Below are 15,171 nucleotides of genomic sequence, written 5' to 3' on the forward strand. Positions count from 1 at the left end.
CAAGGCTGTATACTGTCACCCTGCTTATTTAACTTATATGCAGAGTACATCATGAGAAACGCTGGACTGGAAGAAGCACAAGCTGGAATCAAGATTGCCGGGAGAAATATCAATAACCTCAGATATGCAGATGACACCACCCTTATGGCAGAAAGTGAAGAGGAACTAAAAAGCCTCCTGATGAAAGTGAAAGAGGAGAGTGAAGAAGTTGGCTTCAAGCTCAACATTCAGAAAATGAAGATCATGGCATCTGGTCCCATCACTTCATGGGAAATAGATGGGGAAACAGTGGAAACAGTGTCAGACTTTATTTTTTGGGGCTCCAAAATCACTGCAGATGGTGACTGCAGCCATGAAATTAAAAGACGCTTACTCCTTGGAAGGAAAGTTATGACCAACCTAAATAGCGTATTCAAAAGCAGAGACATTACTTTGCCAACAAAAGTCCGTCTAGTCAAGGCTATGGTTTTTCCTGTGGTCATGTATGGATGTGAGAGTTGGACTGTGAAGAAGGCTGAGCGCCAAAGAATTGATGCTTTTGAACTGTGGTGTTGGAGAAGACTCTTGAGAGTCCCTTGGACTGCAAGGAGATCCAACCAGTCCATTCTGAAGGAGATCAGCCCTGGGCTTTCTTTGGAAGGAATGATGCTAAAGCTGAAACTCCAGTACTTTGGCCACCTCATTTGAAGAGTTGACTCATTGGAAAAGACTCTGATGCTGGGAGGGATTGGGGGCAGGAGGAAAAGGGAACGACAGAGGATGAGATGGCTGGATGGCGTCACAGACTCAATGGACGTGAGTCTGAGTGAACTCAGGGAGTTGGTGATGGACAGGGAGGCCTGGCGTGCTGTGATTCACGGGGTCACAAAGAGTCGGACACGACTGAGCAACTGAACTGAACTGAACTGAACTGAATGGACCGGAATCTGGTGGTTCGGAGTCAGTGATAGGAAAGTAATAGAGAGAGCCAGAGGGAGGGAGGGAGGGAGAGAGAGACAGAAAGAAAGAAAGACATGGGGACCCAAGCTCTTATGGAGCAAAGGTGCTTTAATGATCTTTCTGTGAGTATATAGGCTGGTATACAAGAAATTTCTTTGACAATGATGAAGATCAGAAAACCAAACATACAGCAACCGTTACCAAGGGAACAAGGGATTAATAATGGTCACAAGGTCAGGAGACAATCCATATCTCAAGAAAGAGGATCGAGACTAAGCTGTTTTGTCGTAAGGAGAATGTTTACTGAAGGAGATTCGAGCCTCTTTCATCCTATGACCTCAGTCCTGGGAGCGGCATGCCGTTCCACCGGTTTCTGGTAACAGAAACTGATAAGGAACAGAGGATTTATGAGAAACAGCATGTAGGAATCCTCCTGTTAAACATTCCCTGACATCCCTCCCCTCCTCCGACCCTACCCCTCTAGGTCATCACAGAGTGCCAAGCTGGGCTTCCTGTGTTATATAGCAACTTCTCACCAGCTATCTATTTAATACAAAGTAATGTATATATGTCAATGCTACTTTCTTCCTTCTTCCCACTCTTTCTTTCTCCTACTGTGTCCACAAGTCTATTTTCTATATCTGTGCTTCCATTCTTTTCTGCAACTGCTGCTGCTAAGTCGCTTCAGTCATGTCCGACTCTGTGCGACCCCATAGACGGCAGCCCACCAGGCTCCCCCGTCCCTGGGATTCTCCAGGCAAGAACACTGGAGTGGGTTGCCATTTCCTTCTCCAATGCATGAAAGTGAAAAGTGAAAGTGAAGTTGCTCAGTCGTGTCCGACTCTTAGCGACCCCATGGACTGCAGCCCACCAGGCTCCTCTATCCATGGGGTTTTCCAGGCAAAAGTACTAGAGTGGGGTGCCATTGCCTTCTCCTCTTTTCTGCAAAGGTTCATTAATACCATTTTTTCTAGATTTCATAAATATGTGTTAATATATGATAATTATTTTTCTCTTTTTGACTTACTTTGCTCTATAAAACAGGTTCTAGGTTCATCCACTTCACTAGAACTGACTCAGATTCGTTCTATTTTATGGCTGATTGCTCTGGGTCTTTGTTGCTGCACATGAGCTTTCTCTAGTTTTGGCGAGTGGGGGCTGCTCTCTAGGTTTGGAGCAAGGGCTTCTCATTGCAGTGGCTTCAGTACTTGCTGAGCACAGGCTCTAGAGCATGGGCTCAGTAGTTGTAGTGCATGGACTTAGTTACTCTGAGGCATGAGGAATCTTCCATTGTAGTTCAGTCACTAAGTCATGTCCAACTCTTTGCAATCTCATGAACTGCAGCACACTAGGCTTCCCTACCCTTCACTATTTCCTGGAGTTTGCTCAAACTCATGTCCATCGAGTCAGTGATGTATCAGGATCAAACCCATGTTCCCTGCATTGGCAGGCAGATTCTTAACCACTGGGTCAGCAAGGAAATCTCTCTTTATTTTTAATTTTTGTAAAGTTCATTTTACCTACTTTTTCTTTTGCTATTTGTGCTTTTGGTGTCATCGCCGAGAAATCATTGCCAAATCCAATGTCATGAAGGTTTTCTCTTTATGTTTTCTTCTAAGAGTTTTATTGATTTAGTTCTTATGTTTAGGTCTATGATCCATTTTGCAAAAGACATCACTGGAATTTTGATACAGAGTGCATTGAATCTGTGGGTTACTTTGGGCAATAATATCTTTGTAACAAGATTAAATTAAATTAGATTAAATTAAATCAGATTAAATCTTCCAATCCATAAATATGGAATGTCTTTCCTGTTACATTGTTGTTGCTGTTCAGTTGCTAAGCCATGTCTGACTCTTTGTGACCCCATGGACTGAGCACCCCAGGCCTCCCTGTCCTTCATTATCTCCTGGAGTTTGCTCAGACTCACGTCCATTGAGTTGGTGATGCCATCCAACCATCTTATCCTCTGTTGTCCCCTTCTCCTCCCACCCTCAATCTTTCCCAGAATTAGGGTCTTTTCCAAAGAATCGGCTCTTCTCATCAGGTGGCAAAATAATGGAGCTTCAGTTTCAGCATCAGTCCTTACAACTAATATTCAGGATTGATTCCCTTTAGGATTGACTGGTTTGATCTCCGTGCTGTCCAGGATACTCTCAAGAGTCTTCTTCAGCACCACAATTTGAAAGCGTCAACTGTTCATCATTCAGTCTTCTTTACCATTTAACTCTCACATCCAAATGACTATAAATGATTTTATAGTCATTTTTCATGACTACTGGAAAAACCATAACTTTGACTATAGGGACCTTTGTCAGCAAAGTGATGTCTCTGCTTTTTTTTTTTCTTCATTAAAAAAATAAATTAATTTATTTTAATTGGAGGCTAATTACTTTACAATATTGTGGTGGTTTTTGCAATACATTGACATGAATTAGTCATGGGTGTACATGTGTCTCACCATCCTGAACCCCCCTCTCACCTCCCTCCCCAACCCATCCCTCTGGGTTGTCCCAGAGCACTAGCTTTGGGTGCCCTGCTTCATGCATCAAATTTGCACTGGTCATCTATTTTACTTATGTTTACATATGTAAACATGTAAAATTTACATATATTACATTACATAATATACAACTTTCAATGCTATTCTCTCATATCGTCCCATCCTCACCTTCTCCCACATACTCTAATAGTCTGTTCTTTACATCTGTGTCTCTTTTGCTGTCTTGCATATAGGGTCATCGTTACTGTCTTTCTAAATTCCATATATATGTGTTAATATACTGTATTGGTATTTCTTTTTCTGGCTTACTTCACTCTGTATAATAGGCTCCAGTTTCATCCACCTCATTAGAACTGACTCAAATGTATTCTTTTTTTTTTTTAATAGCTGAGTAATATTCCATTGTGTGTATGTACCATAACTTCCTTACCTATTTGACTGCTGATGGACATCTAGGTTGCTTCCATGTCCTAGTTATTGTAAACAGTGCTGCAATGAACATTGGGGTACACTTGTCTCTTTCAATTCTGGTTTCCTTGGTGTGTGTGCCCAGCAGTGGGATTGCTGGGTCATATGGCAGTTCTATCTCCAGTTTTTAAAGGAATCTCCACACTGTTCTCCATAGTGGCTGTACTAGTTTGCATTCCCACCAACAGTGTAAGAGGGTTCCCTTTACTTCACACCCTCTTCAGCATTTATTACTTGTAGACTTTTTGATGGCAGCCATTCTGACTGGCGTGAGATGGTACCTCATTGTGGTTTTGATTTGCATTTCTCTGACAATGAGTGATGTTGAGCATCTTTCATGCGTTTGTTAGCCATCTGTATGTCTTCTTTAGAAATGTCTGTTTAGTTCTTTGGCCCATTTTTTGATTGGGTCATTTATTTTTCTGGCATTGAGCTGCATGAGTTGCTTGTATATTTTGGAGGTTAATTCTTTGTCAGTTGCTTCATTTGCTATTATTTTCTCTCATTCTGAAGGCTGACTTTTCATCTTGCTTATAGTTTCCTTCATTGTGCAAAAGGATGTCTCTGCTTATTAATACACTGTCTAGGTTTGTCATAGCTTTTCTTCCAAGGACCTAGCATCTTTTAACTTCATGGCTGCAATCACCATCCATAATGATTTTGGAGCCCAAGAAAATAAGATCTGCCACTGTTTCCATTTTTCCCCCAGAAGTGATGGGACTTGATGCCATGATCTTAATTTTTTGAATGTTGAGTTTTAAGCCAGCTTTTTCACTTTCCTCTTTCATCCTCATCAAGAGGCTCTTTAGTTCCTCTTTGCTTTCTGCTATTAGAGTGGTGTCATCTGTATATCTGAAGTTAGACATTTCTGCCAGTAATCTTGATTCCAGTTTTTGATTAATCCAGTCTGGCATTTTCCATGATATACTATGCATATAAATTAAATAAGCAGGGTGACAATATGTGGCTTTGACGTACTCCTTTCCCAATTTTAAACCAGTTCATTGTCCCACGTCTGGTTCTAACTGTTGCTTCTTGGAAAGTCTTCTTTCATTTCTTTTGGCAATGTTTTGCAGTTTTCAGTGTATAAGTCTTTTGCCTCCTTGGTTATGCTTATTCCTAAGTATTTTATTCCTTTTGATGCTATTGGAAATATAATTTTCTCCCTAATTTCTTTTTCAAATTGCTTATTGCTAGCGTTTAGAAATGAAACTCCATACCTTGATTTTAGACCCATGTCAGAATTCTGATTTATAGAACTTTACAATAAGACATTGTATTGTTTTAAGTCACTAGATTTGAGGTCATTTGTGACAGCAGGTATACGAAAAAAATATAGCTTGCATCTATTGAATATCAACTACAAGTTAGGTAAAATACTAGGAACTTAATTAATCTTTATAAGTGCTGCAAATTAAATTCATTGTACAGATGAGGAAACTGAGCCTTAGAAATACGCTCCAAATCACAGTTAGTCATTAGCAATTATGGGATTTGAACCAAGTTCTGTCTATAGATATCCATAAGATACTATGGATACTATAAGGATACTTATAGTATATACTTATATCCATAAGATACTATGGAGAATAATTTAAAAATTGGAGCAGATTGACACATCCAGGTCAGTGTGTGCTCAGTCATGTGTGACTCTTTGTGACCCCATGAACTGTAGCCTGTCAGTCTCCTCTGTCCATGGAATTTTCCAGGCAAGAATACTGGAGTGGGTTGCCACTTCCTACTCCAGGGGATCTTCCTGACCCAAGGATCGAACCAGCATCTCTTGCATCCCCTGTATTGGCAGGAGGGTTCTTTACCACTGCACCATCCAAGTCACTGACATGTTTCAAAGTTGTCTTCTACACACAAATTCCAACTTTAGAATTCTCAACTTGATTGTGCTTTGGAATAACCCAGAACACTTAAAAATATGCCGAGGCTTGAGTCTGCCCTCAGAGAATCTGATTTAATTGGTCTGGGATGTAGCCTGGTCACTGGGAATTTTTGAAGCTATGTATATAGTTCTAATGAGTCAGTTTGCCAGGTTACCAGAATCCGGGTTTTAGTTCTAATTTTTGGCAAATCTATTTAGGAAATGGCATTCCAGTCAATTATGAGCCTCAGTCATATAGAAAAAATTTTTTATTATCTAATTTCATTGTCTATCTGATTCACAAGATTTCTTTTCGAATGAATTTCAAAAAATCAAACCCATTAATAAATTACAAAGGTTTGCATAAAAAAAAACAACTGGGTATTAGAAGGATATGTGAAAGTGAAAATGTTAGTTGCTCAGTTGTATCTTTATGACCACATGGGGTGTAGCTCGCCAAGCTCCTCTGTCCATGGAGTTCTCCAGGCAGGAATACTGGAGTGGGTAGCCATTCCCTTCTCCAGGGGATCTTCCTGACCCAGAAATCAAACCTGTGTCTCCTGCATTGCAGGCAGATTGTCTGAGGCACCAGGGAAGCCCCTTAGAAGGACATAGACATTGTCAAAACAGAAAGGTCTAAACATGCTCTGAGCAGAGAGTATCAACAGAATAAAGGATAAATTCTGGCCAGAGACAAAGCTTTTTGGATCTGTAAACTCTGCCTTTTTTTTTTTTAAATCTCTGTCTTTGTAGCTACTCCTTAATTTTATAAATAAATGTCCTACAGTCGCTTAAATACTCCCACGTGGCTTTTAAATTGCTTATAGGTGCTCATCACCAAACACACACACCAGGATGTGGTTCTCAACTTGATTGTGCTTTGGAATAACCTAGAACACTTAAAAATAAGCTGAGGCTTGAGTCTGCCCTCAGAGAATCTGATTTAATTGGTCTGGGATGTAGCCTGGCCACTGGGAATTTTTGAAGCTATGTATATAGTTCTAATGAGTCAGTTTGCCAGGTTACCAGAATCCGGGTTTTAGTTCTAATTTATCTTGTCATCAGCTCTGTGTCCTTGGACAAATATGTAGTCTTTCTGAGCCTCAGTTTTTCCAAAGGTAGAGTGGAGGTAACACTCTCCTCTCTATCGGCTTTGTATATCTACCAAGATGATCATGGAAGACCATGTTTATGGAAAGACTTTGCAAACCAGATATTTTTATTATGATTATTAATCATTTTGATTATTGCTGACTTAACACATAGCTAAGATTCTTAAGAATAAAAAACAATGGTCTTCTTTTTTCTTTCATGCCCAGCGTTAGAACTTTTATATCATCCTGTTCTTTTATGCCACTGTTTCTTTCTTCAAATCCCCCACCCAGCTCTGCAGCAGGAGTATATGCTTTACTAAGCATTAACCTGATACTCTGACTCCAGATCCACCTTCTCCTGGGGCCCAGTTCCTTCTCAGTTGTACATCAATGCTCTTGATGACCTGTTTTACTGGCTCCTGGTTGTCCTGGTCTGAACTCCTAGCCAAATGGACATACCATTCTCACACTTTGATTTTTCCCCAGGCTTACATTCTGGATATTTTTGCCGATTCTTTTTATTTCTGTTTCCCTCTTATTTTATATTTGCTTTGGGATAGAGGTAAGGCACTTTCCCCCATCTTCATATCTGATGTTAAAGCCATGGTTTCAGTTCTCTTTGGGGTCGGAGGCTGCTGTCAGGAAGATCAGGGCTGTCTAGGAGTGCTCAGCAGTTTCCTGTATACAAGCCCATCACATCACTTCCAGGATTCGTGCCTCATCGCAAGCTTGTAGGACTGTCACTTTTTGACCCCTAGTTTACTGAGGAGCAAAGCAGCATGCAGTAAGTCTAGGTATGTCTTCCTGCCTGTACTCAGAACTGGCCTCAGAATTCATGATCTTGTTTCTGTGTTTTCTCCTAGTTCTTGTGCTTTGACACATCTTGATCTCTAAACAGTGTCTCATCTCTAATTTACAACGAGGTACATTGGGCTGGGCAAACTTGAGTCTACACACTTGTGTCATTTGCACAAGTTAAAACTATCCCTAATATCTTAGATTCTTCATCTCTGTTAATCAATGACAGTAACAGAATCCAAACACCCAGTGTTTTGGGTGAGGACGGAATACTACGTGTGAAGTGTCCTAGAAGACCATCGGACTAGAAAGATATCCATTGCTATTCATTTCCAGCCTACATCACTATCTGGTCCTCAGTTTTCTCCTTCATAAGTTCAGGTCTTTCTGGCTTCAGATTCTTTGATTCTAGAAAACAGAACTTACTTCTGAGGTGAACATTTACAGGGTAAGGCAGGTAGACTTTCTCCCAGATTCTAAACTGCCTAGGTCATGCCATTGTGCATTTTCATTTGCTTAGATGTTAAGAAAAGGTAATCTGATTTTCAATCTGGACAGATCAATCAATTGTGCAAAAGGATAGAAATTTCTCTTGGGAAAAAGTAAATGAGTGAAACTTGGTTATTTACCAAGTTCAGGAAGGTACTATGGTGCGTAGCGGGGTATAAGGACTGCTTGAGCAGAGAGGCCTTTGGAGGACTGACGAGGTAAGGGGAGTGGGGAAGAAGGCCCCAGCGGGGACCAGAAACAAAAACTATAAAGAGAGGGACGATAAGCGGAGATGAATCTAAGGTTTCTTTCCTCTCACAAAACCAGAGAAGCTTCTGTGCCAAATGTTCACACTGTGTTTAGGTATCCAGGCTCAGGAGTTAGACATCTGAATAGTTCAAATCCCTGCTCTGCTACTATAGGCTTTGTCTTGGGAAAATTCTGAGCCTTTCTCGTTCTGTTCCCTTATCTGTAAAATAGGAATAATTTTATAGGTCAATCTTACTGGGTTGTTGGGATGATGAAATGAGGAATGTGCCATAGCACTTAGCACCAGTTTGGCACATAATAAGTAAATTCGTGTGTGTGTGTGTGTGTGTGCTCAGTTGTGTCTGACTCTTTGCAACTCCATGGACTGTAGCCCGCCAGGCTCCTCTGTCTATGGAATTTTCCAGGCAAGAATACTGGAGTGGGTTACCATTTCCTACTCCAGGGGATCTTCTGACCTGGGGATTGAACCTGCAACTCCTGCATTGGCAAGTGGATTCTTTACTACTGCATCACCTGGGAAGCTCTAAATATTCATGAAATGGTGGCATCATCATCGCCATTGTCATTATCAGGGGCAGCAGTAACACTATCATTATTTTATGGATGTTCACAGACAGCTGTAAGGCTGGAGGATTCCCAGAGGATGAGAAGAGCCTGTTTCAATGCAAGCACCAGAAAGGAGGCTTGTTGGCAATATCACCCCATGCGGAGAACTGTTCCTCCTCAAGAATCACCCCAAGTGAGGTAAACAAACCTAGAAGATGAGGAAGTTAGCAGAGAAAGTAGGGACAATAGACCATCTGTCAACTTCCTAATCTAGCCACTAAATTAATGTTCATATTTGCATTTTTGTTGATTAACTCATGAATATAGTCCGGTGCCTCTACTATTCATGAGATGAGTAAGGTTTGATCACCACTGGGTTGGCTTGGACAACCTGCCCAGGTGTCTGCCCAACAAAATTGAATGTTCACAAAATTCTTCACCTGAGCCATTTGAGCCAACAGTAGGAAGGAGGAAGGTTACAGAAGTAACTATCATCACCCCCACTCATATTCACACACAACGTCTTAGTTACCTTTCACAATGAACCCATGAGGTGGGCAGCATTATCATTACTTCAAATTAAGAGATCAATAAAACAAGAGTCAAAAAAGGGATCCACTTCTCTGAGCTCATACTGTCAGGAAGGATGTGCACCCAGGTCATTTAGATTCAAATGTGGTCCTTTCTGCTCTTCAACACTGCTTTTAAAATCTGGACACATTCTTGTAAAGTGTCTTATATTGTGTTCCCTGGTGGCTCAGAGGTTAAAGCATCTGCCTCCAATGCGGGAGACTTGGGTTCAATCCCTGGGTCGGGAAGATCCCCTGGAGAAGGAAATGGTAACCCACTCCAGTATTCTTGCCTGGAGAATCCCATGGACGGAGAAGCCTGGTAGGCTACAGTCCGCGGGGTCACAAAGAGATGGACATGACTGAGCGAATTCACTTTCACTTTTCATATTGTGTTCCACGAATAATCTTTTGGGACTTCTTTCTGAACCATGATTTTGTTCCTTTATGGAACAAAGGACAGCTGGAGAGGGACAGGGAATAGAAGGTGATCTGGGGAAGGCTAATTTATTAATATTTGTTACTTGGCAATAAGGGAGACTCCCTAGGGCTGGGAAGGGGTCAAAGGGTATCTGAACCCAGAGCTGATGGAGAGCTGTGTACTTATCAGGGTGGTGCCCTCTTCTTAGGGATGAGAATCAACTGCATTCTCATGGGCTCTGACTGTCTGAGAATATCTCAGGCTGGAAAAGTCATATCTCTAGGGGTATTCAGTGCTCTCAAAGGAGTAAGTCTAATAGCAAGGAAGAGAAATTTCTAGAGGCTTTGAGATAAGGGTGCTATGGATACAAAGATCCCTCTGAGTGCCTGATTCTGGTTTTACTTTCTTGTTGAGTCTGAAGTAGTCTGCTTTGTATTTAGGCTTCGACACTGACCCTTGAACTCTCACTCTGTGGAATATTTCCGTCATAATTTTTCTTCTAGGTATTTCTTCCAATTCTCACTTTTAGGGAGATTATGGCTTCAGTGCAGGTTGGTTGACGTTTTTTTGTAAAGAGCCAGATAGTAAATATTTTAGGTTTTGCAGTCTAAATGGTATTTGTTGCAACTACTCAACTTTCATGTAGCACAAAGGCAGCCATAGACAACACCTAAATGAAAAGGCCTGGCTGTGTCCCAACAAAACTTGATTTACAAAAAAGAGGCTGCCGGCTGACCTGTGGGCTGTAGTCTGCAGCTTCAGTGCCATTCCCATCTGTCCAGAGGTTTCATTTTTTAACCATGAACACTCAGTTATTTTCTTTATTTAAAATAATTTTATTTATTTATTTTTGGCTGTGCTGGGTGTTTGTTGCTGCGCGTGAGCTTTCTCTACTTGTGGTGGAGCACAGGCTGCAGGCGCACGGGCTTTGGTAGTTGTTGCGGTACACAGACTCAGTAGTTGTGGTACATGGGTTTAGTTGCTCCAGGACATGTGGGATCTTCCCTGACCAGGAATGAAATCCATGCCTCCTGCATTGGCAGGAGGATTCTTAACAACTGGACCACCAGGGAAGTCCCCTATTTTTTTATTTTTTAAAAAATTTTATTGAAGTACAGTTGATGTACAATATTGTGTTAGTTTCAGGTGTATAGCCGAGTGATTCAGTTACGCATATACATATATGTATTCTTTCTCAGTAGCTCAAACGGTAAAGAATCCCGGTAATGCAGGAGACCTGGGTTTGATCCCTGGGTCAGGAAGATCCCCTGGTGAGGGGAATGGCATCCTACTCCAGTGTTCTTCCCTGGAGAACTCCATGGACAGAGGAGCCTGGGGGGCTGCAGTCCATGGGGTCACAAAGAATTGGACGTGACTGAGCGACTTAGCACAATACACAGCACATTCTGTTTCCGTTTCTTTTCCTGTATAGGTTATTATGGAGTACTGAGTAGAGTCCTCTGTGCTTTACAGGAGGTCCTTCTTGGTTATCTATGTTACATATAATGCTCAATTATTTTCAGTCTCTTCGGGTATTGACAAATTCCCTAAGCCCCAATAAATACTCTCCCTGAGTAAGGCTCAGAATCCTCATAGTTAATACAGAAAAAGCTTCTGCTCTAAGGATGGGTTGAACTGAACAGTGAAGCATGGGAAGACTTGAGAGAAGCTGGCTGGCCATTGAAAAGACTATTCACTCCACACTCTCTTTCCAAGGAGTCCAATGAATCCAATGAAAGAAATTCATGGGCGAGGAGTTCCTGATTCTTAAGCAACTCCACCCCATGTCCCTGGCTGTCCTCCCCTCTGAGTAATGGGGAGAGCCACTTGGGGCCATGATGATTCTACCTCCTTTGAAGCCATCTGATGAAACTCTGATATCACCAGCCATGAGCACCCTGGAGGAGCCTGTTATGACATAAGCTGAATGGAATAATTTTATGAGTTGAGGGGGGACTCTTGGGAGGCACCTAAGTAGCGTATTTTGGAGAGAAAAATTAGCCAAAGCATTAGGAAAGGAAACTATGTGGAGTGCCAAGACCCCACCCACCATTATGGGTATAAAAGGACCATGGAGAAAGGAGAGACTCAAACCTCATCCACTTCCACCTCCATCAGTTCACCTGCCCTTCCATCACCTCTCCCAGCACCATGCCTTACAGCTGCTGCCTGCCCACCTTGAGCTACCGTTCCAGCTGCTCCTCCCGGCCCTGTGTGCCCCACAGCTGCCGTGGTACCACCCTGCCCGGGGCCTGCAACATCCCTGCCAATGTGGGCAGCTGTAACTGGTTCTGCGAGGGCTCCTTCAATGGCAACGAGAAGGAGACCATGCAGTTTCTGAACGATCGCCTGGCTAGCTACCTGGAGAAGGTGCGGCAGCTGGAGAGGGACAATGCAGAGCTGGAGAGCCGCATCCTGGAGCGGAGCCAGCAGCAGGAGCCCCTCTTGTGCCCCAACTACCAGTCTTACTTCCGGACCATCGAGGAGCTCCAGCAGAAGGTGAGGGGCTGGGCTGCGAGGGTGCACAGCAGCAGCTTCCTGTCTTTGAGCAATAAAATGTTCTCAAGTTCAAATGGTCCTCACCATGGAATCTTGTTTTCAGATCCTGTGTGCCAAGTCTGAGAACTCCAGGCTGGTGATACAGATCGACAATGCCAAGCTAGCTGCTGATGACTTCAGGACCAAGTACGTTGAGATTTTGGGGCCAGGTGACCTCTAAGGCCCCTGTGTGGGCCTAACATTGCCTGGAAGAGAAGAGAAAGCCATTTCTCCCTTTTTATTTCTCCTGGCATTTTTTTTTTTTTTTTAAGGCTGGCTAGGTAAAACCATTGGCAAACAGAGATCTGGACTCATGCGCTATTTGAGCTTCAGTTTATATCACTCTTTCTGAAAGGCCTTCAACCCCACAAATTCAGAGACTGTAGTGAATTGTTCTTGGTGGAGTTGATTGATTGGGTGATATATCAACCAAATTGACAGGAGAGAAAGTCCACCTCATGAGTCCCCTGAGTGCTTTCTGGTGTTAGGGTAAGTCCAAGGCTTCTCCATCCTGTTTATGTAGATCTTGAAGAAAGCATGGATGCAAAGAGGCAGAAAACTGTCAGTGCAAAGAGAGCTAGGCCAATCCCATGAACACAAGACATGGGGCAGGGAGCAGGGCTTCTGCCTGGCTCATTCTCCCACTCTGGTCTGTGCGTGCAGGTACGAGACGGAGCGTTCCTTGCGGCAGCTGGTGGAATCAGACATAAACAGCCTGCGTAGGATCCTGGACGAGCTGACCCTGTGCAAGGCCGACCTGGAGGCTCAGGTGGAGTCCCTGAAGGAGGAGCTGCTTTGCCTCAAGAAGAACCATGAGGAGGTGAGAGGAAAAGAAACCATAGGCTTCAGGGATAAGCCTTTAGCATTGGGAGTCAGGAGGCAACTGCTGTCAGACCTCCTGGGCTGGGACTCTTCCCTAAGGAACTCAAGGTCAGCTCCGGGAACGGCGATGCTATCTCCATAGAGAGCAGGGGTGAGGGGAGCTCTGAGTAGTGGATGGTGTTGGAGATGCTGGGAAAGGACTTATATTCATTGAGGTCTCCTCTCTGCTGGTCCTGAATTTGGTGGTAGAGATAGAGGGGGAGAGAAAAAGGAATAACACGCTCTCTAGTCTTAAGGCTGTGGAAGTGATCATGTCAAAACACAGTGCATCATACAGGTAGAAGGAAATAAGTATTATATGAAGTATAAATATACAATAGCTGCTATCATGACATCATTATTTCCTTGCTATTACTCACCCTACTAGAAAACAAAATCACTTAATTCCACAATTGTGTGTTCCTAGCTAGGTACTCCAAATGGAGAAAATAACACATTTCCTTTTCCTGGTGTGCCTCTGTGTTTGCAGTAGAAAGCTCTGTCACGTTTCATCCTTAGTGGATGTCACCGTTGTTCCTTGTGGGTTCAATGTCTTACAAAGCGCTCGTCACATGACTTTGACATTTTGCTGTTGCACTGATATTCTCTCCTATCACTGCTCCATGGGAACACATGTTGGTCAGGTGAAATTCTGGGAAGGAATTGGAAATACCCATTTGGGGGGAGTGTGTCCCACCTGCAATGAGGTTGACTGTGATCCTGGGTGGGCATCTTGGACGGTCAGGGAGATAGTTGGACCTCAAGGAAGTTTTAAATTCTGATTCTGATCTTATTCTACCATTTTAAGCGGAAGCCCTTAGTGATGACTCACTGCTTTTAAACAGTAAAAACACATTTTTGCTACATGTCTTCCAGGATAGGCATGTAGAATGGGAAGTTTAGATTTATCTTTTGCTTGTCAAACTTGCCCAATGGGTATTTTATTACAGAAGCTTTTGTTATATAGAGACAATCTTTATATGTACATGTTGTATGAGCCTCAGGCTCTGGGAACAATTTGATCTGCCTGAAGGGAGATTGGGAAGTCTTCTCAGAGGCAAATCAGAGGAAAGAGGAGGATTTCAGCACTTTGGTCTAAGGGAAGAGACTGAGCAAAGACACAGATGTGGCAGAGCATGGCATACCTGGGGAGTATGGCTGGGAAAGCAGTATCTACGGGGATGTAATGGGAAAGAGGTAGGAAGGACCTGCATGTGTGAACGAGTTTGGACTTAGGCTTACGGGAAAGGTGAGCTTGTTTCAGTGTTGGGGGAAGGGAATGGATGTGATGCCTGTTTGGGTTTATTCCTACACCTTATCTGTGTCAGTTTGGGGGAATGATCAGAATATTTCTTTCAGTGCATTTTGGGCAGCGTTGTGCTCACTTCCCTGCAGCAGGAAGATTGCAGATCCATTTCTGTGGGTTCACTTCTTCTCCTCCCTCCCTCAGGAAGCCAATTCACTGCGGAGCCAGCTGGGAGATCGCCTCAATGTGGAGGTGGACGCCGCCCCCACTGTGGACCTCAACCGTGTGCTCAATGAGACCAGGGCTCAGTATGAGGCCTTGGTGGAGACCAACCGCAGGGACGTGGAGGAATGGTACATCAGGCAGGTGAGCATCTCGGCACGTGGTCTCTCAGGACCCTCAGCCCCTTGGGGCCCTTCAGGTGGGGTCTGATTCTCTCTTCTGCCCTTTGGTGTTTCAGACTGAGGAGCTGAACAAGCAGGTGGTGTCCAGCTCAGAGCAGCTGCAGTCCTACCAGGCAGAGATCATCGAGCTGAGACGCACGGTCAACGCCCTG

The 15,171-nt window shown here is 43.3% G+C and overlaps 1 protein-coding gene across 1 annotated transcript in view; it reads left to right on the top strand.

Moving 5' to 3' along the window:
- The first annotated feature begins 11,994 nt into the window (after positions 1-11,994).
- The window catches only part of LOC104990801 (keratin, type I microfibrillar 48 kDa, component 8C-1-like), a 4,095-nt gene continuing 918 nt past the window's right edge, over positions 11,995-15,171 (top strand). The window contains exons 1-5 of the mRNA XM_010843119.1: positions 11,995-12,469; positions 12,573-12,655; positions 13,172-13,328; positions 14,820-14,981; positions 15,076-15,165. Of these exons, the coding sequence (XP_010841421.1) occupies positions 12,122-12,469; positions 12,573-12,655; positions 13,172-13,328; positions 14,820-14,981; positions 15,076-15,165 (840 nt within the window). The 5' untranslated portion in view covers positions 11,995-12,121. The remainder of the gene's footprint in view (positions 12,470-12,572; positions 12,656-13,171; positions 13,329-14,819; positions 14,982-15,075; positions 15,166-15,171) is intronic.

This window comes from Bison bison, unplaced genomic scaffold, assembly GCF_000754665.1.
Source record: "Bison bison bison isolate TAMUID 2011002044 unplaced genomic scaffold, Bison_UMD1.0 scf7180017864180, whole genome shotgun sequence".
NCBI lineage: Eukaryota > Metazoa > Chordata > Mammalia > Artiodactyla > Bovidae > Bison > Bison bison.